The sequence below is a fragment of the Malaclemys terrapin genome, chromosome 3, assembly GCF_027887155.1.
Source record: "Malaclemys terrapin pileata isolate rMalTer1 chromosome 3, rMalTer1.hap1, whole genome shotgun sequence".
In the NCBI taxonomy this organism is placed as follows: Eukaryota; Metazoa; Chordata; order Testudines; family Emydidae; genus Malaclemys; species Malaclemys terrapin.
The window spans coordinates 104269669-104296611 of record NC_071507.1 but is presented as its reverse complement, the minus strand read 5'-3'; the positions used below and the strand labels follow the sequence as shown (position 1 = coordinate 104296611).

At 44.4% G+C, this 26943-nt stretch overlaps 2 protein-coding genes across 5 annotated transcripts in view; one reads left to right on the top strand and one right to left on the bottom strand.

Moving 5' to 3' along the window:
• Positions 1 to 12552: 12552 nt before the first annotated feature.
• Positions 12553 to 20810, bottom strand: LOC128833503 (uncharacterized). Of its 2 annotated transcripts, none has more exons than XR_008444256.1 (2): positions 17992 to 20810; positions 12553 to 13157 (listed from the first exon to the last, which is right to left on the bottom strand). XR_008444256.1 is itself a non-coding variant. In XM_054021438.1 (2 exons), the coding sequence occupies exons 1-2, from the start codon at positions 14317 to 14319 to the stop codon at positions 12682 to 12684; spliced, it is 648 nt and encodes a 215-aa protein (XP_053877413.1). In that variant the 5' UTR covers positions 14320 to 14906; the 3' UTR covers positions 12553 to 12681. The 2 variants fall into 2 exon arrangements, 1 of the variants encoding a protein (XP_053877413.1); XM_054021438.1 differs by lacking the exon at positions 17992 to 20810 and adding an exon at positions 14148 to 14906.
• A 3-nt stretch (positions 20811 to 20813) lies between these two features.
• HECA (hdc homolog, cell cycle regulator) overlaps positions 20814 to 26943 on the top strand; it is a 99169-nt gene continuing 93039 nt past the window's right edge. Inside the window, exon 1 of one of the 3 annotated variants that reach the window (XR_008444255.1) lies at positions 20814 to 21874. Coding sequence is in view for 2 of the 3 variants with exons in the window: in XM_054021435.1 (XP_053877410.1) it covers positions 21631 to 21874 (244 nt within the window). In the remaining variant the exon portion in view is untranslated. The remainder of the gene's footprint in view (positions 21875 to 26943) is intronic. The other 2 variants (XM_054021435.1, XM_054021437.1) reach the window with 2 other exon arrangements.

Genomic DNA, 26943 nt, shown 5'->3' with positions numbered 1-26943 from the left:
AAGACTGTGCCCTGGTCCTATATAACTGCTCAGGAGCATAAGCCCCTCTGCTCTTCCATGGCATCGCCTCTCTCAGCTGGAGGGAAGCAAACAGAATTCTCGGGGAGAAATAATTTATCAAGCTAGGAATTGTCACTGATACTACAATAGCTTGAGTTGGGGCAGAGAAAAAGCAGGGTGGTTACATTAAAATTGATGTACATTAAGTATAGTAATCGTAAGCCTAGGACAAGAAATCTTGTTTCCATTTAAAAGCTAATAAGGCAGAATGTTTCAGGGTATAAGAATATAAGGAAAAGCTATTGTGGATCTGTGTATGACATGGACAAGGATAAGCATGCCTAAAAAAAAATTCCTCATTTTGCATTATTTGTTTTTATACCTTAGAACTTATTTCTTTGTTCTAAAATTTCCGGTTCACAGTGAGTGCTGATGGTTTTAAAATGTATTTATTTTTATTTAAAGAATATTATTATGAACAACAGAACCTCAACTCAGAGTGAGAACTTATCTTGATTTTTCCTAGCCTTATTTGTTTTTTAAAATAAAAGTGTGTGGATTTGGTGCCCATGACAGCAACAAACTAACATCTCTGGCTACAATCACTATGCAAGCTTCTTGTAAGCTTTCCCTCCTTTCCAGCCCTGCTAATGCTGGTGACTTTTAAAGCACCCTACCCTCTTCCAGTTTGGGTGCTCTATTGAGCATGGATGGTCTATCACGACAAGTTATGGCCTTGATCCTACAAGCAGCTCTGTGCTCATGTGCGGCCCCAACAAAATGGAGCTCCCCACAGGCACAGGGTCTGCCTATGCAGAAAAACTGGAAGGATTGGGGCCTATTGAGTACTGCTTTTTTTTTTTTTTTTTTTTTTAATGGGCCTGTTTCTGTTGCAGGAATAGACTTATGAGTTACTCTGTGATGGATTTGAAGCCTGGCCTATGATTTTTTATAATACATGCTGACCCTGGATACACTTCACTATCAGAATGAACAGTCTGGATTAGTTCTTAAAATAAAATTCACAACACAGTAGCAGGCATAACAGGGCTCTCATCAGCAGGACTCAGATTTTGTGCATGCTGAGGGTAACAGCTGGTGCGGAGAAATTAATTGACAGCCATTGTCCTTGCACCTGGCCAGCGATCTCACAGTCTGAGACTATAAGCAGGGCAATCACAGAGAAGACTGGCAATTTTTTCTGAAAAGGCATAAATTAAGCAATAACTGTAGTAAATATATAATGCATAAATTTAAAGGATTAGTAAAGAATATAATGAGAGATGACAAACTTTTTTCCCCAATTAACAAAAGCTTTTTAGTCCTCTTGTCTTATGGAAAGAAAGAGAAAAAGATGCTCTTATAAATCAAAAAGTGGGGAACAGCTAGATGAGAGAATGCAAATCAATATCCCAGCACATGGGACTAGACATTAATCCTCATTAATCTACATAGATACTGCAGCAGTAGTGATTTTGATGGTTGCTTTTGCTAGCTAAAAGCAACGGAAACCTAATTTTCACATAAGGCTCATCTGTTTGTAAAAGAAAGGAAGGTGGAAGAATAGCAAATGATGAAGGTAAGTGAAGCTACCCTTACTACATAATGTGGCAACTATATCTTATGCAAAAACATTTTGTTTATCATAGATATCGTCAAGATTCTGGATTTGTAATCATTATCAGCTTAGTAACCAAGGGGGGGGGGAGAGAAGGGAGAGAGAGAGGGGGAATAGGCCCTGATTCAGCAAAGCACTTAAGCACATGCTGAACTTTAAGCCATACTTTAGTGAATTGGGGTCATTATACATCTGATTATCACTCCTCAAGCTTATTTGGGCATCATTAATAATGGACAACAATTGTTTTGCTGGACTGTTTATTTTTTTTGTTAACAGAACCTTTAAGTGGCTTTTTACAATTCTCCAACAATAGATGTTTAAACTGATGCTAATGTTCAAATTAGTAATAGCAATTGGTTATAGCAAAACCTATGCATCTCTCAGGGACTAATTTAAAAAATGGAAGATCGAACAAACAAATACCAAACCAGAGCTTCATATATAATTATTTATAACAGAAGAATAATTCCCTGCACACAAATCACCTAGCAATAGGAAGTGGATTTCAGTGATAGAGTGTGCTTTTTCAATGGAACTTTTAAAATTAAATCCAGTTTTAAAAAGTGAACTCACCAAAAGTAATATGAAGGCCACTTCATTGCTTTTCATGCAACAATTACTGTACATCCACAGAAATTGATAAGATCAATTCATTCCTAAGTAATTGTCTGTGGAAAATCTTTAGTCCATTGGAAAGAGTTTCTTTGATGGACATATTTAGGACACGTTTTAAGGATGTCGCCAACACAACTACCATGGCAAATGATAGTATGGACACAACCTGGACAGAGAAAAGGAGGGTGACCTAGAGAAACATTATGCAGAACAACAGAGACAGAAGCCAGATCTATCAACATGACACTCAGAAGCCTGAACAGACTAGCACAAGGATGAAATAAATGGTGGAAACTGGTGGATGCCCTATGCCCGAGGATGTGGGAGGATAAAGAAAGAAAAGATCTCTCACAGGCTGTAAGCAGACTTGTTAAAATAGCACTTTGGGCCTTTGCAAAAATATAATTAATTGAAAATTCTCTAATTGTCTTTACCAAGAAAAAATGACTCAAGAATTTGTGGCAACTGACAGATTAGAATCATAGGATTGGAAGGGACCTCAGGAGGTCATCTAGTCCAACCCCCTGCTCAAAGCAGGACGTAATCCCCAACTAAATCATCCCAGCCAGGGCTTTGTCAAGCCTGACCTTAAAAACCTCTAAGGAAGGAGATTCCACCACCTCCCTAGGTAACCCAATCCAGTGCTTCACCACCCTCCTAGTGAAAAAGTTTTTCCTAATATCCAACCTAAACCTCCCCCACTGCAACTTGAGACCATTACTCCTTGTTCTATCATCTGGTACCACTGAGAATAGTCTAGATCCATCCTCTTTGGAACCCCCTTTCAGGTAGTGGAAAGCAGCTATCAAATCCCGCCTCATTCTTCTCTTCTGCAGACTAAATAATCCCAGTTCCCTCAGCCTCTCCCCATAAATCATGTGCTCCAGCCCCCTAATCATTTTTGTTGCCCTCCACTGAACTCTTTCCAATTTTTCCACATCATTCTTGTAGTGTGGGGCCCAAAACTGGACACAGTACTCCAGATAAGGCCTCACCAATGCCGAATAGAGACCTACTAGATCAGTTTATTGTATTTGGTTGTGTTATGCATTGAAATTGAGATTCCTCCTGTATTTTTATGCCTATCAAATTACTTCTGGTACTTTTGGACAGCATTGTTGTCCGTGTAGATTTTGTGCAACTTAATAAAAAAAATTAATAGTGGTTAATGGAGTTCAAAATGAAGGTCTGGGAGAGGGATACTATTTTTTAATCAAACAAGAAGTAGTTAGCAATTCTATTGTGATTTCCAAACAATAACAAAAAAGAAACTAAATATTTAATTCCTGCTTCTCCATGTGGGTACTAATGATACTGCTAAGAATGACCTTGAGTGGATCACTGCAGACTACGTGGCTATGGGAAGAAGGGTAAAGGAGTTTGAGGTACAAGTGGTGTTCTCATCCATCCTCCCTGTGGAAGGAAAAGGCCCGGGTAGAGATCGTTGAATTGTGGAAGTCAACGAATGTCTATGCAGGTGGTGTCAGAGAGAAGGCTTTGACCATGGGATGGTGTTCCAAGAAGAAGGATTGCTAGGCAAAGATGGGCTCCACCTAATGAAGAGAGGGAAGAGCATCTTCGCAAGTAGGCTGGCTAACCTAGTGAGGAGGGCTTTAAACTAGGTTCACCGGGGGAAGGAGACCAAAGCCCTGAGGTAAGTGGGATACCAGGAGGAAGCACAAGCAAGAGAGCGCAAGAGGGGAGGACTCCTGCCTCATACTGAGAAAGCAGGACGGTCAGGAGTTATCTTAAGTGCCTATACACAAATGCAAGAAGCCTGGGAAACAAGCAGGGAGAACTGGAAGTCCTGGCACAGTCAAGGAATTATGATGTGATTGGAATAACAGAGACTTGGTGGGATAACTCACATGACTGAAGTACTGTCATCGATGGATATAAACTGTTCAGGAAGGACAGGCAGGGCAGAAAAGGTGGGGGAGTTGCATTGTATGTAAGACAGCAGTATGACTGCTCAGAGCTCCAGTATGAAATTGCAGAAAAACCTGAGAGTCTCTGGATTAAGTTTAGACGTGTGAGCAACAAGGGTGATGTCTTGGTGGTAATCTACTAAAGACCAACAGACCAGGGGGATGAGGTGGATGAGGCTTTCTTCAGGCAACTAACAGAAGTTACTAGATCATAGGCCCTGGTTCTCATGGGGGACTTCAATCACCCTGATATCTGGTGGGAGAGCAATACAGCGGTGCACAGACAATCCAGGAAGTTTTTGGAAAGTGTAGGGGACAATTTCCTAGAGCAAGTGCTAGAGGAACCAACTAGGGGCAGAGCTCTTCTCGACCTGCTACTCACAAACAGGGAAGAATTAGTAGGGGAAGCAAAAGTGGATGGGAACCTGGGAGACAGTGACTGTGAGATGGTTGAGTTCAGGATCCTGACACAAGGAAGAAAAGAGAGCAGCAGAATACGGACCCTGGACTTCAGAAAAGCAGACTTTGACTCCTTCAGGGAACTGATGGACAGGATCCCCTGGGAGAATAACATGAGGGGGAAAGGAGTCCAGGAGAGCTGGCTGTATTTTAAAGAATCTTTATTGAGGTTGAAGGAACAAACCATCCCGATGTGTAGAAAGAACAGTAAATATGGCAGGCGACCAGTTTGGCTTAACAGTGAAATCCTTGCTGATCTTAAACACAAAAAAGAAGCTTACAAGAAGTGGAAGATTGGACAAATGACCAGGGAGGAGTATAAAAATATTGCTCAGGCATGCAGGAGTGAAATCAGGAAGGCCAAATCACACTTGGAGTTGCAGCTAGCCATGGATGTTAAGAGTTAAGATGTTAAGAGTAACAAGAAGGGTTTCTCCAAGAAGGTATGTTAGCAACAAGAAGAAGATCAGGGAAAGTGTGGGCCCCTTACTGAATAGGGGAGGCAACCTAGTGACGGAGGATGTGGAAAAAGCTAATGTACTCAATGCTTTTTTCGACTCTGTCTTCACGAACAAGGTCAGCTCCCAGACTACTGCACTGGGCAGCACAGTATGGGGAAGAGGTGACCAGCCCTCTGTGGAGAAAGAAGTGGTTCAGCTCTATTTAGAAAAGCTGGACAAACACAAGTCCATGGGACTGGATGCGGTGCATCCGAGGGTGCTAAAGGAGTTGGCGGATGTGATTGCAGAGCCATTGGCCATTATCTTTGAAAACTCATGGCGATTGGGCGAGGTCCCAGATGACTGGAAAAAGGCTAATGTAGTGCCCATCTTTAAAAAAGGGAAGAAGGAGGATCCAGGGAACTACAGGCCAGTCAGCCTCACCTCAATCCCTGGAAAAATCATGGAGCAGGTCCTCAAGGAATCAATTCTGAAGCACTTAGAGGAGAGGAAAGTGATCAGGAACAGTCAGCATGGATTCACCAAGGGCAAGTCATGGCTGACTAACCTAATTGCCTTCTATGATGAGATAACTGACTCTGTGGATGAGGGGAAAGCAGTGGACATGTTATTCCTTGATGTTAGCAAAGCTTTTGATACCGTCTCCCACAGTATTCTTGCCAGCAAGTTAAAGAGGTATGAGCTGGATGAATGGACTATAAGGTGGATAGAAAGCTGGCTAGATCGTCGAGCCTTCACTCCAAACCCCATCTCCCCAGCCCCACCCCACAGCCTTCATCCCTAGCCAGAACCCTCATCCTCCCCCACCCCAACCCTCTGCCCCAGCTCTGAGCCCCCTCCCACACTCCAAACCCCTTGGCTTCACCCCCACCACATGCATTTTGTTATGTTCACCAATATGAAGGTGCTGTGTCACATATCACCTCCATGATGTGTCACACATCACCTCTATATTGGTGCACGTAACAAAATTAATTCCACACAGGGATGTAAAAAATTAGAGGAAACACTGGAGGGGAGTATATAAAAAACAGATAGAGAGAAGTAGTAACTATGGTTTAGTGAAAAACAACAAAGAGTCCTGTGGCACCTTATAGACTAACAGACGTATTGGAGCATAAGCTTTCGTAGGTGAATACCCACTTCGTCAGAAGTATGGTTTAGTGCTAATTTCATGAGTCTGATGCCTTAGATGCATATATTTTGCATTTATAGAACAAGTCATTTTACTGTCTACTCTGTGTGTAACTGTGCTACTGTGGAAGCAAATAGAATTAAAATAGAATTTTCAAGTTAAATCTTCTTTGCTCCTAAAGACAAATATTTTATTTTACTTGTTATGTATATATACATTTTATCTTATCAACTTGAACTTGGCCTTTGATCATGCCTTTCAAGTGGTCCAGTAAAACTGTAGGGTTTGAGGGATTTCTCCTACAATGTCATTTTAGGTTGTACTTTACATTTATTATAATCCTGAATTCTCTCTTTCTTCCACAATCACCTCATCAAAGAAACGATACTACAAAAACCTACCTTCAGCCAGCACGGTGCTCAGATATTATGATAAAGAGGGCCATAAAAGTACCTAGATCGACTAGTTTCAGAGTAACAGCCGTGTTAGTCTGTATCCGCAAAAAGAAGAACAGGAGTACTTGTGGCACCTTAGAGACTAACAAATTTATTAGAGCATAAGCTTTCGTGGACTACAGCCCACTTCTTCGGATGCATATAGAATGGAACATATAATGAGGAGATATATATACACACATACAGAGAGCATAAACAGGTGGGAGTTGTCTTACTAACTCTGAGAGGCCAATTAATTAAGAGGAAAAAAAAAAAAAAAAAAAAAAAAAAAAACTTTTGAAGTGATAATCAAGCTAGCCGAGTACAGACAGTGTGATAAGAAGTGTGAGAGTACTTACAAGGGGAGATAGTCAACGTTTGTAATGGCTCAGCCATTCCCAGTCCTTATTCAAACCGGAGTTGATTGTGTCTAGTTTGCATATCAATTCTAGCTCTGCAGTCTCTCTTTGGAGTCTGTTTTTGAAGTTTTTCTGTTGTAATATAGCCACCCGCAGGTCTGTCACTGAATGACCAGACAGGTTAAAGTGTTCTCCCACTGGTTTTTGAGTATTTTGATTCCTGATGTCAGATTTGTGTCCATTAATTGGCCTCTCAGAGTTAGTAAGACAACTCCCACCTGTTTATGCTCTCTGTATGTGTGTATATATATCTCCTCATTATATGTTCCATTCTATATGCATCCGAAGAAGTGGGCTGTAGTCCACGAAAGCTTATGCTCTAATAAATTTGTTAGTCTCTAAGGTGCCACAAGTACTCCTGTTCTAGATCGACTAGTTATAATACCTTATATTCTTGTAAAGTTTTTCAACCACGAAGATCCTAAAATACTTCACAAGCTCTCCCCTTGGCATTCCCTTACATACTCTCTGTAGCAGCCAGTACTGCTTTTAGTGTGAGACATACCTTTCTTGGTGTGCGAGCAGATTCTAAATAAAATAACATTGTTCTAATTAATGTATTGAAAACAGAGAAAGAACATCACCCCTGCATTGGTTTTCTACTCTCTGTGCATTGGGGCAGCATTGTGTGCCCCGAATTCCTGTACCATCTGACTGCCTGGATGTATTTTTAGTAAGGCACTGCACTGCGTTTTTGTTTTGATGTTCATTTAAATAAACTATATAATTTACCATGAGGGACAAATTTGAGTCAGTATCTTTAAATACAAACTACATTCAGAATAGGAGAGAATTGTTTGGGAACATTTGTTTAATCAAACAAACAAAAAATAAATGCAAACAAAAGAAGTTCTATATCAGCTACAGTCAACTCCATTTTTTTTAGACAATATTTCTAGGATTTACCAGCATTTGCAGCAGAGGAATAGGTAAATCAAGCTACATATGATGAACTGTTTTGCTAACCTCTTCCTCTTCGAATTATCAAAGCAGGAAATCATTAATATAAACATGTCTAGCTGTGATTAAAAAAACCCATTCTGTCTCATCAAAAAAAGTGTAAAGAAATGGAAAGAATCTTGTGGCAGATGGGCTTTCAACTGACTTCTTCAAAATTCTTGCAGATAATTTAACTCCTTATGCAGCTTTTAAATAGCCCATTTGAGAGTAATGCTCCTACCTACCCTGCATAAGGATGTATGATAGCTGTACTCTTTAAGAATGAGTTTGCTGTGGGGCTTTTAAGTTATGTAGAGGGAAAAAAAAGTACACTAGAATTTTTGACTTTTTAAAATCAACTTTAGAAATGATTTAATATGAACGAGTCATTGTTTAGAATTAAGAAAATGTTATTTTAAAAGGAGGTGCCATGCCCATGATTGACATTTGCATGTAAATAAAACTGCCAAGAGTTTTGCAGACATTTGTGGGATTGCACAAGTGTGCATTTCTTTTAAAATGGAAACTTGCAAGTTCCTACTAATGCCCTGTGAGTCATGTCCTCTTTTACTGAATATTCAATGATAAATGTAGCAGCATCTGCTGAAAGGTATCCATGTGTTAGAGGTAAGGAAAAATGGCAAGTTTCCCCTTGAATTTTCATTTTGAAGACAAAAGGCCAAAATCCTGTACCCATTAAATAAATCAACAAGAAAACTAAGTTCTGGAAGATGGATTGAGCCCTATGTAGACTAAATAAATAAATGTTAGAAGTAAACATTTTAAGACAAATAGGGAGACTTAACATACCAAAAGATGTCAAAGAAATGCAATAGAAATAAATTGGATTCTAAGTGGGAAGAGGAGGTGAGGACACCTAAATGGCCCAGAAGAAAAGTGGAAGGAGAAATACAAAGTTAAAAAAAGCAGCGAGGCAAAAGCAGGAATGCTTTAAAACTACTCATGTGATATCTCCAGTTCAGCAAAATGGCCAAATGAGCAATATAGATTGCGAAGTCATTGCTTAAGAAGACAGAGAAAATTAGGGACAGATCCACATTTGGTCTTGGTGAAACACTGGAAGGTGTAACTGACTGGGCATGCCATACTTCATGACACAAATGTTAATAGGAAGAATGCTCAGAGGGCAATTCCCAGTGGTGACAACCTTTTTGAGACCCAGTATCCCAAGCAGAGTGAAAAGAGGTCTGCAGAGGATAAGGACAAACAAGTGGTTCTATGATTGTACAGCAAGACTGCTTAGAGAGTTCAGGCAGGGAGACCCAGTCAAGATAAAGACAAGTCCTGGATGGTTGTTTGCTATTGTGGAGAGAATCTGTGAACAGGCCAGCTCATGCAGGAAATCACCACACCAGAACAGGCCCAACTTGAAGATTTGCAGTATGACACCTGCAGAACCTGAGCAGGACCAATCTAGTGTCACATTGGACCAAGAATCCAGAAACCAGGAAGGACCTCTGAGGGAGGGGTCACTAGAGATACTGAGCTGTTCAAGGCAGAAACTGTGAATCTCATAACAAAAATTAAGTTAATTAGACAAGATCTAGTTCCATAAACCTATGTTGATTGGCATGAATTATATTACCCTCCTTTAATTTTTTATTAATCGAGTCCCATGTCAGCCACTGATAGGCCTATAATTACAAAGTCATCCTGTTTACTGTCTTTACATATTAGCACAATGTGGGGCCATTATTTGTGCTGTTCATTTACCTATGGCATTTTTTTTTCTTTTTTATCTCTGATTCTTGAGATCTCTTCACTGAGTTGTCCACCACAATGCTTGGATCTTTTTTTTTGGTGAGGTTACCACTAATTCAAAAATGCATCAGTTTAGAGAGTTATTTTCAAGTATTCCTGCAAGTGCATTCATCTATGTCAAATTTCATCACGCCAGTTACATAGCTCTGTTGAGTCCTTCTGGAGGTGTTCATAACCTCCCTGCTCTTCATTAACCTACATAATTTTTGTGTTCAGCAATTTTTTCTACTTAACTATTTATCCTTTCTTAGATCATTAAATAACAACTAATCCTATCCCTTGGGTATCTATTCTTAATAATAGTGCTTTACATATATTTAGTACCTGCCTCTGTGAAGTGCTTCAAAAATTACATCCTAGCAAACACCATGAAAATGCAGACACTTCTGGAGTGGTAGTCAATTGGTACACAGCGTACTATTGGTGGGAGAGAGGGAGAGAAATGTTGTCCAATATGACAGGGCAAATCTCTGAGGCCTTGTCTACACTACGAGAGTAGTTCGATTTTACTTAAATCGAATTTTTGGAATCGATATTGCAAAGTCGAACGTGTGTGTCCACACTAAGGACAGTAATTCGACTTTGTGAGTCCACACTAACGGGGAAAGCGTCGACATTGGAAGTGGTGCACTGTGGTCAGCTATCCCACAGTTCCCGGAGTCCCCGCTGCCCATTGGAATTCTGGGTGGAGCCGCAAATGCCTTCTGGGTAAAAAAAATGTGTCCAGGGTGCTTTTGGGTAACTGTCGTCATCCGTCCATCACTCCCGCTCTCCCTCCCTGAAAGCGCCGGCGGGAAATCAGTTCGCGCACTTTTCTAGTCAGTGACAGCGCGGACGCCACAGCACTGCGAGCATGGAGCCTGCTGCAACCATCACTGCAGTTGTGGCCGCTCTCAACGCCTCGCAACTTATCATACACCTTTCCCTGAGGCAGATGCAGAAAAGTCAGGCGAGGAGGCTACGTCAACGCGGTGATGGCCTGAAGTCTGAGAGTAGCACAGACCTCTCAGAAAGCAGGGGACCCAGCGCCGAGAACATCACGGTGGCAATGGGTCATGTTGATGCCGTCGAAAGGAGATTCTGGGCACGGGAAACAAGCACTGAGTGGTGGGACCGCATAGTGCTGCAGGTCTGGGATGAATCCCAGTGGCTGCGAAACTTTCGCATGCGGAAGGGAACTTTCCTGGAACTTTGTGAGTTGCTGTCCCCTGCCCTGAAGCGCAATGACACCCGGATGCGAGCAGCCCTGACTGTCCAGAAGCGAGTGGCCATAGCCCTGTGGAAGCTTGCAACGCCAGACAGCTACCGGTCAGTCGCGAACCAGTTTGGGGTGGGCAAATCTACCGTGGGGGTTGTTGTGATGCAAGTAGCCAAGGCAATCGTTGATGTACTGCTGCCAAAGGTAGTCACCCTGGGAAACGTGGAGGCGATCATAGATGGCTTCGCAGCGATGGGATTCCCAAACTGCGGTGTGGCCATAGATGGAACTCACATCCCTATCCTGGCACCGGAACACCAGGCCAGCCAGTACATTAAAAGAAAGGGCTACTTTTCCATGGTGCTGCAAGCACTGGTGGACCACAGGGGACGTTTTACCAACATCTACGTGGGATGGCCGGGCAAGGTTCATGACGCTCGTGTTTTCAGGAACTCTGGTCTGTTTAGACGGCTGCAGCAAGGTATTTACTTCCCGGACCACAAAATAACTCTTGGGGATGTGGAGATGCCTATAGTCATCCTCGGGGACCCAGCCTACCCGCTAATGCCCTGGCTCATGAAGCCCTATACTGGCGCCCTGGACACTGAAAAAGAACTCTTCAACTACCGGCTGAGCAAGTGCAGAATGGTGGTGGAGTGTGCTTTTGGCCGTCTCAAGGGGAGATGGAGAAGCTTACTGACTCGCTGTGATCTCAGCGAAACCAATATCCCCATTGTTATTGCAGCTTGCTGTGTGCTCCACAATCTCTGTGAGAGCAAGGGGGAGACCTTTATGGCGGGGTGGGAGGTTGAGGAAAATAGCCTGGCTGCTGATTACTCACAGCCAGACAGCCGGGCGATTAGAAGAGACCAGCGGGAAGCGCTGTGCATCCGGAAGGCTTTGAAAGCAAAGTTCCTGAGTGAGCAGGGTAACCTGTGACTTTAAAGTTTGTGTATTGAGAAGCTAAACCTGCCCCCGTTTCTTTGCCCAGTTAATGTTGACTATCCTATCCAGTTACATACCCCCTTCACCCCACTTCCAACACACGTTTCAAAATAAAAATAGTTCTACTTTGTTAAAGCACACCGTTTTCTTTAATACTGTATTCGCGGGAATTTTTTAAAACTGGGACGCAGACTGTGGTGCGGAGCGGGTGTACTGTAGTGGCGCGAATGCAGCTTCTAAACTCAAGGATTGACAGGCTCCGCTGCGGTGGGATGGTTGTTTCAACGGAGCCTGTCACCCCTCCTGATAGGGACTGTGTGTATGGGGGGGTCTATGTGACTTTGTGGCAGGGGGAGGACGGTTACAGATCCCCTGCTGTGTGGCTCTGTGATCCTGCCTAAGGACCGCCGCTTAAGATCTGTAACTGCCCTCCCCTGCCACAAAGTCACAGAGCAACCCACCCCCCACCACATAACATGAAAACAACCTCCCAGACTAACCAGGGTAACTAGTCACTGCATCACTGCACTATGTATGTGCCCTGCTGCTGTGCCTGCCCCCGACTATATACCCTGCCAAAGGTGACTGTCCTGTCGAATTACCAACCCCCTATCCCCCCCTCCTCCAAAAGAACATGATGGAAACAGTAGTTAACAGAAACGTATTTTTTATTATCAACCAAACATGGAACTGGGAAAGTGAAACTTGGACGGGGGCTTGTGTCAGGCGGGAAGGAAAGAACTTGTCAAATTTTGGGGAATGAGAGCCTTCTGCTGCTCGAGCTCTCTGCAGGGGTGGAGTGAGAGTTAGCAGGGACTCTGCCGCCTCTCCTTCTGTGCACTTTGGGTGAGGGGAGTATGGGACTTGGTGGCGGGGGAGGGCGGTTAGAGATGGACTGCAGCGGGGCTCTGTCCTCCTGCCTCCGTTCCTGCAGAACATCCACAAGGCGCCGGAGCGTGTCCGTTTGCTCCCTCATTAGTCCAAGCAGGGTTTGAGTCGCCTGCTGGTCTTCCTGACGCCACCTCTCCTCCCGATCCATGTTGGCTTGGTGCATTCGGGTCAAGTTCTCCCGCCACTGGGTCTGCTGTGCTGCCTGGGCTCTGGAGCAGGCTATAAGCTCCGAGAACATGTCCTCCCGTGTCCTCTTCTTCTTATGCCTAATCCGCGCTAGCCTCTGGGAGTGTGATGACAGGCTAGGTTGTGAGACAGTCGCAGATGGGGCTGTGGGAATGGGAAAAAGGGAGTGAATTCCTCAGAAAGATAAATGTAGTTGTGAACAAAGAACATAGTCTTTCTCTGTTAACAAGACCATGCACAGCACCTATCACATGCGCACTCAGCACAAGGTCGAATTCTCGGCCTTCGCATTCAGTGCCTGGGGTCTTCTACAGCACATTTGAGAAGCCTCTCAGGAGAACGGAATTTCTGTTGCAGGCAGACATGGTAAGCCGTAGACTTGTGGCAGCTTAAAACTTTAATATTAGCAATGGCATCATTTCACATTGAAATCAATGTCGGTCCCTGCTGCCAGCAATTCGGCAAGCAGGAAGTCTGCTCCTGTCCCACACCCTCGCGGCTGTCCCCGGGAACGATCCCTTTCGGCTGCCCCTCTCTCGCCTCCACCGCGTGGCTGCAAACCAGCGGTTACAGTTCTGTAAAGGAACGGCAAAGCAGTCCCAACACTAACATTCCCCTACCTCATTCAAAGCAGGTCATCATGAGCGACATCACCCTCATGAGGATCTCTGACAGCGAGAAAGAGAGAATGCTCCGGGAAAGCCTGCAAAGACCAGGGCCGTATGCCGCCATGCTGTGCAGAGCAATGATTCCAGAGTACTTGATAGTCTCGTGGCGTGGCAACGTGTCCTACTACGGAGGACCCAATAAGGCCGCTCTCCCCAAGAACCTAATGCAGCGGATTTCCAATTACCTCCAGGAGAGCTTCCTCGAGATGTCACAGGAGGATTTCTGCTCCATCCCCGGACATATAGACCGCATTTTACTGTAGCTGCTGTAGCAGTGACTAACCAGTAGAGAGGCTTGGGCAGGACAATCATGCAAAACCGGACATTGCTAGATTTTTTTTCAATAGTTGCACTGCCCATGACTGAATCGTTAAGCTAATCAAACTAATCATGAGAAACCCATTTTTTAAATTGTTAATATTCCTGTTCTGTTACAAATAAATGTTTAGATTTTTACAACACTTACTGGCTGATCCTTCCCCAGATTCTGTGTCCGGGGTAACGGCTGGGGAGGGTTGGTAGGGGATCTCTGTAAGGGTGATGAAGAGATCCTGGCTGTCGGGGAAATCAGCGTTGTGAGCGCTGTCGACTGCCTCGTCCTCCTCATCTCCTTCCTCATCTTCCCCGTCCGCTAACATGTCCGAGGATCCAGCCGTGGACACTATCCCATCCTCAGAGTCCACGGTCACTGGTGGGGTAGTGGTGGCGGCCGCACCGAGGATGGAATGCAGTGCCTCGTAGAAACGGGATGTCTGGGGATGGGATCCGGAGCGTCCATTTGCCTCTTTGGTCTTCTGGTAGCCTTATATATAATGGAGATATCCCATCTCCTAGAACTGGAAGGGACCTTGAAAGGTCATCTAGTCCAGCCCCCTGCCTTCACTAGCAGGACCAAGTACTGATTTTGCCCCAGATTCCCAAGTGGCCCCCTCAAGGATTGAACTCACAACCCTGGGTTTAGCAGGCCAATGCTCAAACCACTGAGCTATCCCTCCCCCCTGAGCCTTGTCTCAGCTCCTTGATTTTCACGCGGCACTGCGTTACATCCCGGCTGTATCCTCTCTCTGCCATGTCTTTAGAGATCTTCTCGTAGATCTTTGCATTCCGTCTTTTGGATCGCAGCTCGGAAAGCACGGACTCATCGCCCCACACAGCGATGAGATCCAAGACTTCCCGATCAGTCCATGCTGGGGCCCTCTTTCTATTCTGAGATTGCACGGCCATCACTGCTGGAGAGCTCTGCATCGTTGCCAGTGCTGCTGAGCTCGCCACGATGTCCAGACAGGAAATGAGATTCAAACTGGCCAGACAGGAAAAGGAATTCAAATTCAAATTTTCCCGGGGCTTTTCCTGTGTGGCAGTTCAGAGCATCCGAGCTCGTACTGCTGTCCAGAGCGTCAACAGAGTGGTGCACTGTGGGATAGCTCCCGGAGCTATTAGCGTCGATTTCCATCCACACCTAGCCTAATTCGACATGGCCATGTCGAATTTAGCGCTACTCCCCTCGTCGGGGAGGAGTACAGAAGTCGAATTAAAGAGACCTCTATGTCGAACTAAATACCTTCGCGGTGTGGACGGGTGCAGGGTTAATTCGATGTAACGGCGCTAACTTCCACATAAACGCCTAGTGTAGACCAGGCCTAAGGTTACAAAAAGTGCCATGGATTACTGAGTGTCCATAAAGGGGAGTGATGAACACATTTTCTATGATCTGATACAAAAAAGCCTTACTTTATAAACTGAATAGAACTCCATTTTCTACCTCAGGAGGACGAAAGGCAGAATAGATTTTGCCAGGATTTGAGCAGGGTGTTTGCAAAACTGATATTTAAACCATTATATTCTTGGGTCCAGAGTGGCCCTTTACCATGTCACTCTTTCCTTAGTTCACCATTAAAGCAAGATAGGTAGCATGCTTCTGGGGACAGATTTCTGATGTCAGAATGGCATCTTTAACTTGAAATTTCATCATTTCTGTGGGTTAAAACAAATCAGTCCCTTAACCTCTTATCAGGTAGTATTGGTTTGCTGATGTATTGTAGTCTGTACCAGTGACTTTTTCCCAGCCCTTGCTCTTCTTTCAGACGATTCATTTCACTTGTCCTGAGAAATCACTCAAAGACATAGGGGCCAAATCCTGGTCTCATTAAAGTAAATGGAAGTTTTGCTCTTGATATCAGTTGGATCATGATTTGGCTGTCCTGGTATTCCCCTTATTCCCTCAAGTTGGCCACACTTTCTCTGCTCTGCTAGTGATTTCCTTGTGAAATTCTTAGAGGCAGGAAGGAGTGTAATTCAGAGGTTTCAAAGCTGTGTGGACTAAGGTAGATAGTGCCCGTTAGCAAATAATAGCATAAGTTATTGAAAAGTAGATACTGGGGGAAGGGTCCATCTGCCCTGAAAACTGCAGAACAGCTAAAACATCTAAATTGTGGATATCTATGGGCAAAGAAACTGACCTAGCCCTTTTAAACTTTTTGTAATGAGTGTAATATACTAAAGGTGGCAACCAATTAATTGGAACATTAAGGTACAGGAAAAAAAAAAAAGCCGCGATCGCAATCACGATCTGCGGCGGCAATTCGGCGGGAGGTCCTTCACTCCGAGCCGGAGTGAGGGACCGTCCGCTGAATTGCCGCCGAATACCTGGACCTGTCGCCCCTCTCCCGACCGGCCGCCCCAAGCACCTGCTTGAGAAGCTGGTGTCTGGAGCCGGCCTTGTCTAGATCCATCCTGCCAACCAAAAAATAAATTACAAAATTGTAAAGAAGGGTCATGGTTTTTTTTTTAAGGGCTTCACTATTGATTTTTGTTAACTACAGTTTAAGAAAAATATAATCAGACTATGCATTACTAGGCCACCATTAATACAAGTGTAGGATTTATCCCAGTGCAAAAGCTACTCCAAGTAGTATTATAGTACCTTATTAATCAATAATATGCATCTCATTTTGCTAATGAATGTGGATTCAAGCATAAATCTTTATGTGGTATGAAGACTGACTAACTCTTACAGTAGTCAGATGAAACTTTATGGAAAGGTGATACTTTTTTTGTGTATCTAGCCTTATTTTAGGTAATTTTTTGACCTTGTCTTTCAAGAATATAAAGGTATGTTCTTTTTAAAGCTATGCTACGGTGTCAAAGAAATGAAAAATGTGAAAACAAAAATTTAATGGGAAAATGTTTTTCAGAAGCATGTAAGTGACTTAGGTGTCCTGACTTCCAATGAGACTTAGGCTGGGATTTTCAGATGTGTCTAAGTGAGCTAGATACTCCACTTCCTCTGAAAGTCAATTGGAGCTAGGCATAATGAAAAAGAAGTCAGTGTGAGCTCAAAAGCTTGTCTCTTTCACCAACAGAATTTGGTCGAATAAAAATGATATTATCTCACCCACCTTGTCTCTCTAATATCCCAGGACCAACAGGGCTACAACAATGGAAGATCTTTCTTCTGTTCATGCTTGATATCTGTATCGCACTCGCCCTATATTATTCTGTGGCTCCGCTTGTCTTTGGTGCAAGTGCTGTGCTGCCTATCAGTAGCAGGGCCGGCTCCAGGCACCAGCTTCTCAAGCAGGTGCTTGGAGCGGCCGGTCGGGAGAGGGGCGGCAGGTCCAGGTATTCGGCGGCAATTCAGCGGACGGTCCCTCACTCCGGCTCGGAGTGAAGGACCTCCCGCTGAATTGCCGCCGCAGATCGTGATTGCGATCGCGGCTTTTTTTTTTTTTTTTGGTTTTGGCTGCTTGGGGCGGCCAAAACCCTGGAGCCGGCCCTGACAGGATGATTTGGAATATGTTAAGGAACTGTACACAAGATCTTATCTGGGAAACTGTTTCAGTTTAGCCAGGGAGTATAGAAGAGGCATACCTAATATTATTTCTAAATGGTAATTTCAAATCACTCTAGAGTAGCTCAGACAGACAGTACATTAGTTATTATTATTTATTATGGGCAGGTTGCAGGATCTGGGCCTTAATGAAATAAGGTAGGCAGTTATGTGCCAAAGGCGGTTTGCAGGTCACCCGATAGTGACCCCCATCAAGTTTTAAAAGGACTCCCCTCCGTTTGTATGCTGCTCAGCATCCCACCATTCGTATTCAGTATTGGCAATCCCAAGCGTTCAGAAATCATAAGCCAGGCCTCAAAAAATCATGAGATTGGTTTAAAAAAAATCTCAATTTTGTGCTCATTTTAGCTTGTTTAGTTTCTGAGTCTTTAGGGTGCACTTGGTTCACATTTTTAAACTTTTCCCTGCACCCATGAGGACTAGAAACTTACTCATTTTAAATGAAAGCTGAGATTCTCACCTTTAAGGGGAAAAAATCATGTGGTTTTTATGGTGAGTCCCGGAGTGGAAGATGGCAGCCTTTATGTGGCCCACTCTATTAAGTGAGAAATCACGACTAATGTCATCAATCAACGATGTCCTCATCTTCAGAGCAACAACTCAAGCCACCATAACAGCCCTTTTCAGGGACAAATAACATGCCAGATAAGTTGGAGGATCCTTGTTCCTGAACCTAACATTGATGGACTTTCCTGGGCAAAGTGCAAGTATCTTGCAAATATTTTGAAGACATGACATCGACGTCCTTACGCTCCAAGAAACACACATCTCCAATGACCAACAGGGTACCCACTACCATATCCATAGCTACAACCTCATGACTAGCCACTACCATCCGAAATACGGCCTGGCCATATATGCGAAGAACACCATAATGGATTTTGACATCTTCCTCCCAACTGAAGAGGAAGTCACCTACACCACTGCCATCAGGATAGGAGAACTGCACATTACCAAAGTGTATAAAACCCCTAATTCAAAATGGCCAAAACCAGTGATCCCAAGTGCACCAATCCCAGACTTATACATTGGTGACTTTAACACCCACCACACTATTTGAGGCTACGAAGTAAATGAAGCCAATGGTGAAGACCTCATGGATTGGAGGTCTGTGGAAGATCTGCAACTGGTCTTCAATCCCAAACAGTGAGTAACTTTCCTCTCTGCTCTCTGGCAATGCAATTACAACCCAGCCCTCACCATTGTTTCCAAAGATCAAAGCAGGACTATGCTCCATGCATCCTGCAAAATACTTCCTGACTTCTCCACAGCCAACATAGGTCCATCATTACCCATGTCGGCGCTGAAATCCGTGATTCTGTCAAAACAAATCCCACAGTGAATCTGGCCAAATCCAACAGACTGCTGTAGGGGAAGCTGTCGAAAAAGTGGTAATCCATATCCCTGCGACACCAGAATGTTATCACTGATCTGTTGGCCTCCTTATCGTTGCCGGCAAGAAGGGTATCGGAAGAATACACTCCCTGCTGGACAAAAGAGACCCAGGATCTGCACCAGCAATACAACCAGTCAGCAGCCCACATGTTGTGAAGGCCCTGCTAGAGTTTCTAGACTCACCCAGACCTTGGTGGTGGATTGAGAGTGTTGAAGGTTTGAACTTCACACACTCTAGTTGCCATGCCTGGGCCTTACTTCGATGTCTCAGAGCTGCTAATCAGATGGAATATCGGACCTCAAAAGTCTGGCCCAACTTCATAGTCTCAAAATTGGTGGAGAGCACAAAAGGACCACTCGACAAAAATAGCAAGCGAGTGAGCCATCATCAGCTACGGAGGACCACGATCTCAATCCCTCCACAAGACCCCATCGCCATCAGTATTGATGAAGTAAAAAAAGGTTTAGCTATAACGAAGAAAGGGAAGGCAGCCAGTGGAAATCGTATCTCCCAAGAATTTCTTCATCAACTAGGCTCCATGGAACTCCAATGGCTGGCGAAACTGTACACCAAAACTATGGAATCTGGATGCATCCCAAAAGCCTGATGGGCAATAGTTATTGTCATACTCAAACCAGGCAAGCTGACCAACGACCCAGGAAGCTATAGGCCAATATCACTTCTGTACACTACCTACAAACTCCTGGAACGTATCATCCTCCAGAATCCAACTTGAACGGGGACCTAAACAACATGGAAGAATATTTCCAGAAATGGAGGCTCAAGCCAAATCCTCACAAAAAACAAAACAACAACAGTCACTGCATTCCATCTTGATAACAGGAATTCTAAGTGCACCCTGAAAGTGACCTTCTGTGGCAATACTGTGAGACATGAGCCCACTCCGACCTATCTCAGACTGAAGCTGGATTGTATGCTAACCCTCTACGACCATCTGAAGAAAGTAGCTGCCAAGAAGAAGACAAGGGTTAACCTGGTCCAAAAACTGGCAAGCACAAGCTGGGAGACATTAGCATCAATGTTAAACAGTGTTGCCAATTATTGTGGGACTCACGGTCTTCTTCTTCACATGGTTGATGTAAATGTACAGCAACAACTTAATTTTATATTCAGATGGTTAAGGCAGATAATTGCATCTGGAGTAGCAGAGTGTATTGCTGTGATGTCTCCTTTGTATTTGTGAATTGGGCATTGAATTGTTATATGTTCCATGGTATGTTCTAAGTGACCACAGTTGCACACTGAATAGTCTTTAATTTTCATTTGTGCAGCAACTATCCGCATCTGCCATAGGTTATGCGGATGCGGTTTAGGGTTGCCCATGAGCTTCATGGGAGATTGAAGCCAGGGATCTTTTGTGTTGGGTCTTTCACAAGGTGTTTATTTGTGACTTCTTGTGAATTCCACTCAGCTTTCCAAGCTTCATCAGGTTGAAGTTGCATTGTTGAAGGTTAAACTCATGGGTCCAAAACGGCTTATGTGACTTCAAGCAGCAGTGAGGGACGTTGTTAAGATGGGAAGATATTTGTTTTCCACAATCTGCTGAAATTCCTGAAGGGTTGCAGCATCACCCCAAATGGATGGAGGTGCAATGCATGACAGCACCGGCAGCCAAGGTGTTGGGGTCGACTTGAGGGTTCCAGTGATGCACCACATTGCAGTGTTCAGCTGGACGTCAACAAGTTGAGTGTGGCTACTTCTGGTCCATATCACTGCACAGTTCCTGGCTATGGAGTACACAAAGGCCATTGCTGATGTCCAGAACTAGGTTTGCCAACTGTCCCTTATTACAAGGGACGTCCCTTATTTTTTCATCTCTGTACAACAAAATTGGGAGTTGCTGAGCACTGCAAAAGGCAGCAAGAAATACCCGATGCGAATATAGGTGAGTACTTATTATTATTATTAATAATAACACTATCAGGAGGAGGGGTGGGGCAGGAGTGCTAAGAAACAGTCCCTTATTTTTGAAATACAATGTTAACCCTGCCAACAAAGCTCCAGCTATTTTTCAAGGAGAAGACCAGAGGCATTTCCGGCGAAGTACACTTAACACAAGCTTGCGCTGCCTCCTTCCTTGCATTTGTTGGGGTTGTTCCTTCAGGAAATGAGGCAGATCTTCCAGGGAACTGCTCCCATCTGCTGGGAGCACGTGAGGCTTCTCCTCCTAGGCCAAAGGGAGGAGCCTTGTATGGCAACCCCCTTCTACAGCATTGGCAGCCACCAGGCCCTGGTGGGTGGGGGTCCAGTCCCAGCTGAGCTCCTCCTGCTTTCTTTGCTGCCCTGGTGGAGCTCAGCCCCATAGCTCCCCCCGCCCTTTTAACTTGCGCGGCTTCCCTCTGTCACCAGCCAGCGCTAGTGCGTGTGAAAGGAGGAAGCGGAGAGGGGCGGGAGGAGAGCGATAGTAGGGGAAGCAGAATCAAAACAAGCGGGACACGCCTTTTCCCCTGGCGCTGCTTCCCCCCGGGCCGGGCGGCTGGGTGTGTAAGTGTGTGCGCAGCGGGGCTGGGCTGGCCGCGGGTGCCCGCCCGGGAGGGCCGGGAGCACTCAGCCTGGGAAAGCCACAGCCAGCTCCTCTCTCCTTCCTGGGCGCCCTGTTTGCAATGGAGCCGCAATGAGCCGGGGGTAGCAGCAGCCGCCTCCTCACCAGTAGCCGCCTCAGCCGCCTGCTCCAGCTCCGCGATGCCGAACCAGAAGAGCAGCAAGGGCAAGAAGAACAAGCGCGCTAACAGCAGCGGGGACGAGCAGGAAAATGGAGCCCTGGCCCTGGCGGCGGCGGCGGGCGCAGCGATGGGAGCGGCGGCCGCCGCGGTCGGAGCGGCTGGAGGATCGGGAGGAGCAGCGGCCGCGGCGGCGACGGCCGGAGGCGGTGGCGGCGGCGGAGCGGTGGCTGCAGCCGGCGCGGGTCCCAGCGACAGCAAGAGCGGTGAGAAGGGGGTGGCGGGCGGTGCAGGGGGGCGGGGGTTTGCCCTGGTTTCTGCAGCATCAACAGCGTGATGGGCAACTTTGCCTTCCCCTGCCCGGGCCCGGGCTGCGAGCGGGGCCCGCGGCGGCGCGTTGTCAGAGGGCGAACGAGAGTTAGGACTCGCCCCTGTCCCCGTGCTCAGCCCGGCTGCCGCCGCCGCCCTGCGCCGCGAGAAAGCGGAGCAAAAAGCAAACGCCCGGTGCAGCCCTTCGGGCCACGCTGCCCGACAGGAAACAAAATGCCATCTGGGGAGCTCCATGTGCTCCCCCGCCGTGCCGCCGCTGGGAGGTGGGGGCTGGCAAAGGCCACGGGAGGCTTTTACTTGCCCAGACTCCTTGTCTTTTCCTGTCTCTTCTCTCTGCCCTCCCCCCCATTTTATTTTTCTTCCTGGTGCTGCTGGGGGCTGTGTTTGTGCCCAGCGCGTGCGATGCGCCACACCAGGCTGTGGGGAGGGAAGTAGGAAGGAAAAAGGGCCAAGAGGAAAAGTTACCTCGGAAAAAAATTCTCCTCTTTGTGTCGGCTGGCATTGAAGGGCGAGGCGGACATCTGCTCAGGCTGAGCTCGGTGATGGAGCCTGAGGTTAACCTGCAAGTGACTCCCACCGCCTTGCTTGCAAGGGTATGTGCATTAGTGTCAAACAGGTGGAGAGCAGCACTTTGCCCACTGCCTAGGCATTGGGGCCTGACAGCTTACATACTCTGAAAGCAAACCCGGTAAAGGCACCATATTACTGGGGGGGGGGGGGGGGCGGAAATAGCAATCTAAGAGTTGGCTGGCACTAATATTAGGGCATAGATGTATGTGCTCAGCACATTCTAACAAAGAAGAACAGGAGTACTTGTGGCACCTTAGAGACTAACAAATTTATTAGAGCATAAGCTTTCGTGGACTACAGCCCACTTCTTCGGATGCATATAGAATGGAACATATAATGAGGAGATATATATACACACATACAGAGAGCATAAACAGGTGGGAGTTGTCTTACCAACTCTGAGAGGCCAATTAATTAAGAGAAAAAAAAAAAAAAAAAAAAAAAAAAAACTTTTGAAGTGATAATCAAGCTAGCCGAGTACAGACAGTGTGATAAGAAGTGTGAGAGTACTTACAAGGGGAGATAGTCAACGTTTGTAATGGCTCAGCCATTCCCAGTCCTTATTCAAACCGGAGTTGATTGTGTCTAGTTTGCATATCAATTCTAGCTCTGTAGTCTCTCTTTGGAGTCTGTTTTTGAAGTTTTTCTGTTGTAATATAGCCACCCGCAGGTCTGTCACTGAATGACCAGACAGGTTAAAGTGTTCTCCCACTGGTTTTTGAGTATTTTGATTCCTGATGTCAGATTTGTGTCCATTAATTCTTTTGCGTAGAGACTGTCCGGTTTGGCCAATGTACATGGCAGAGGGGCATTGCTGGCACATGATGGCATAGATCACATTGGTAGATGTGCAGGTGAACGAGCCCCTGATGGTATGGCTGATGTGATTAGGTCCTATGATGATGTCACTTGAATAGATATGTGGACAGAGTTGGCATCGGGGTTTGTTACAAGGAGAGACTACAGAGCTAGAATTGATATGCAAACTAGACACAATCAACTCCGGTTTGAATAAGGACTGGGAATGGCTGAGCCATTACAAACGTTGACTATCTCCCCTTGTAAGTACTCTCACACTTCTTATCACACTGTCTGTACTCGGCTAGCTTGATTATCACTTCAAAAGTTTTTTTTTTTTTTTTTTTTTCTCTTAATTAATTGGCCTCTCAGAGTTGGTAAGACAACTCCCACCTGTTTATGCTCTCTGTATGTGTGTATATATATCTCCTCATTATATGTTCCATTCTATATGCATCCGAAGAAGTGGGCTGTAGTCCACGAAAGCTTATGCTCTAATAAATTTGTTAGTCTCTAAGGTGCCACAAGTACTCCTGTTCTTCTTTTTGCGGATACAGACTAACACGGCTGTTTCTCTAACAAAGATGGCTATTCTTACTGCTGCATTTATAGAAATGTGTTTCCATCACAGCCCTTGGGGCGCACTTACAACTTAAACTCATAGGTAATTTAGTTTTAATTCTTCAGATTTCTAAAATAGAACTGTAGACATCCATCCAGTACCGTAACAAACTGTCAGTCAGCAACCCCTAGGTTATTCACCATCCATGGGCCATGATTAAAAGGAAGTCAAACACCAGCCACTGCCACCAATCCAAACCCTTACTTTGGCAAAGGTTTTCAGGAAGTTCAGATTTGTGACAGTTTTGCTATCCTCCAAAGTGAATATTGGAGGTATTACATGATAGGATTATTGGATTGCACTGGTATAGAACTTTCAGTGCTTGTACCGTCCATGTTTAAGCAGAAATCCTGTTTAATGTGAATGAGGGTTTTTGCTTTAAAACCGTTGGCATAATGCAGTGCTCTGGGTGGAAATTGTTCCTTCATTTAATACACTTGTTAGAAGTGACCATTTATTTAATCACAGTTAGAAAAAATAAAACAAGTCCTGGTTTACTATAGAATGTTAAATAAAAATAAATTTACGTTAACATAAAGGGGTCTAATGTAATCATATTTGCAGACTGTGTCATCCTTTTGAAAGTGATTTCCCTCACAAGCCATTTTTAAGCTCTATAGCTTTGTCTCAGAGCATTTTGCTAGGATGTTTTCTTGTGGAAACTTATTTTATCATTTGCTGTTTTTTTTTTTTAGACTACCAGGCTTTAGTTACTTTAAAGGAGCATTCAGAATTGTACAAACCCAAGGCAAGTTAGAGGGTTCTGGGTTTTTTTGACAGGGAAATAAAACAATAGGCCTGAGTCCTGCAATCAAGTCCGTGAGGACCCTGTGAAGAGCCCCATTCAAATCAGGATTCAGGACCAGTGCTTTAACTTTTTCCATGATCAGTAAGTTGGCAAGGCAGGGAGAGTAGATGCAACTGGATTTATACTTTGGCATGACAATTTTGCACACTGCTGTTAATCAGCAATGACAATTTTTCAAGAGTATCACTTCATTTTTGGGGGGAGGAGAGCTCCTGTTGCATATTTTTAATGGAATTAATATAGTTAATTACAAACCTTTTTATCTCACTAGGCCTCTGTCAGACTGTTTTTTATAAGAATATAATAATACTCTGTATAGTTCTGTAGAGTAAGTGATCAGGTCCTATTTTTTGGTTTAGATGAATGAATAGGAAAAATTGAAGTTAGAGAATATTTGGAAACTTTTTACCTTGTTTGCCGTGTTCTGTGACAAGAGCCTTTTACTTTTATATTTAATCAGAGAATAAGTATTGGGCCTGCTAAGGTGATTTTCATTGAGATATTTTCTGTAAGAACTGCCCACTTCAAGGTGACAAAAGGAGGGGAAAAAGACCCCTGATTTTTTTCTCCCTAACCCAAATTAAACAATTGGGATACAAGAAGCATTGTGGGTAGATGTGCTGTGTTTGTGGGATAACCCAATCTCATTTCTTATACAGATGCCTTTTGAAGACCGTGGGAGTTCTGAGTACCACACTGATAGCACTGTCAGTTCCCCTCTAGTTGGACAGTTTCCCCTTTTTAAAGAAGAATTCTGACTGTACCAGGTAGTTTGCATACCTTAGCTCTATTCTGATCAGGTTCTCAAGAAGTCCAGGCTACCTTTTGGAAAATCATATTGAGAGGTTCCTTTGAACTCAATTTTGTTTCCCTTAGGATTCATTGTCTTTTTAACAACCCTGCAGACTAAAGTCCACAGGTGCAGCACTGGGCAGTGCAAGTACATTCAGACTGCCGTGCCAGCCAATGTGTCTCATCCCTAACCTGACAGGGCTGCTGGTAGAAGTGAAAAGTTAATTCAGTCTCCTTTCAGGCTTTTTTCTTCCCCACTGAGACTACCAACAAAGGTGCCAATTATGAAGGTGTTTATTATGTGGACACTAACCTTGTTTACATTGGTCACCAAACCGCTGTCAGAGCGTAACTTCTGCTCACAGTTGTCTTAGGTTGTACATCCAAAGCTTTAGATTAGTTCAAGCCATGGTTTTAGAAAAACCCAATACATGCTATGGAGCCTATGCTACAAAATATAGCAGTTGTGTGAGTGGGTCCCCCATCTGGGGGATCATAATAAAGTCACTGCTGTTTTTAAAGTCTGTGAATCTCCCTTGAGGTGTAATGTAGATAGGGCCTTTGAGACAACAAGCTTCATAAATCTGAGATATTTCACTTATTCTTAGATGATTACAAAAGGATTTTTTCAAACCCTGAGATGTGGTACTGCAGTGAGTTTTGGGAATGTTTTCAGGTGCCCTAAGTTAGTATAGTTCTACTATAGAGTACCGTAACCTGATTTTCATCCAAAAATCCTCAATTTTGGATAATATTATAACATACCTATTATTACACACAAGTTATATTAAAAGTATATTCGGGTTGTGGAGTCAAGCATTCAAAAGGTAGGAAAAGCCAGAATTAAGGTTCCTTGTCCAAACTTAATTCGTCCCCCTTGTGCATATGCATTATGCTACAGTCTGTTGATTTCCATGATCAAGACTAATTTTTCATACAGTCTCATTTTCAGATGGATTTTCTAACAGTGCAGTTTCCTCTTCATCTGCTAAGGCATTGTTTCGGTACTGTCTTTGTAGCTGGAACTATTTTCTCTGAATCACCACAACCATTTCCTGCAGCACCTATGTGTTCGTTAGCTCTTCCATATGGGTAGTGACCTACTCTGACCCTGCTTAATTTGAGAGATCTGAGTTGGGTCATAGCTCAAGGTGGTATGGCTAGAAATACCATGCCACATTATGTGAAGTGACTGTGCATCCTTCAGGTCTGTCTCAAATGTAGTTAAACTGATAATTAAACCTGGGGTGTATTGTAATGCACAAGGTGAGTGACATATTTTCAACTACTGTCCTTTTTTTATGGGCGTCCTAAAATATGCCCACTCCAAGTTTATCATGATTACTGTGTGGCTAATTTAAAATAAATAACTTTAAATGCAGGTAACGTTCTTTAGTCTTTTCATAGAGGAAACA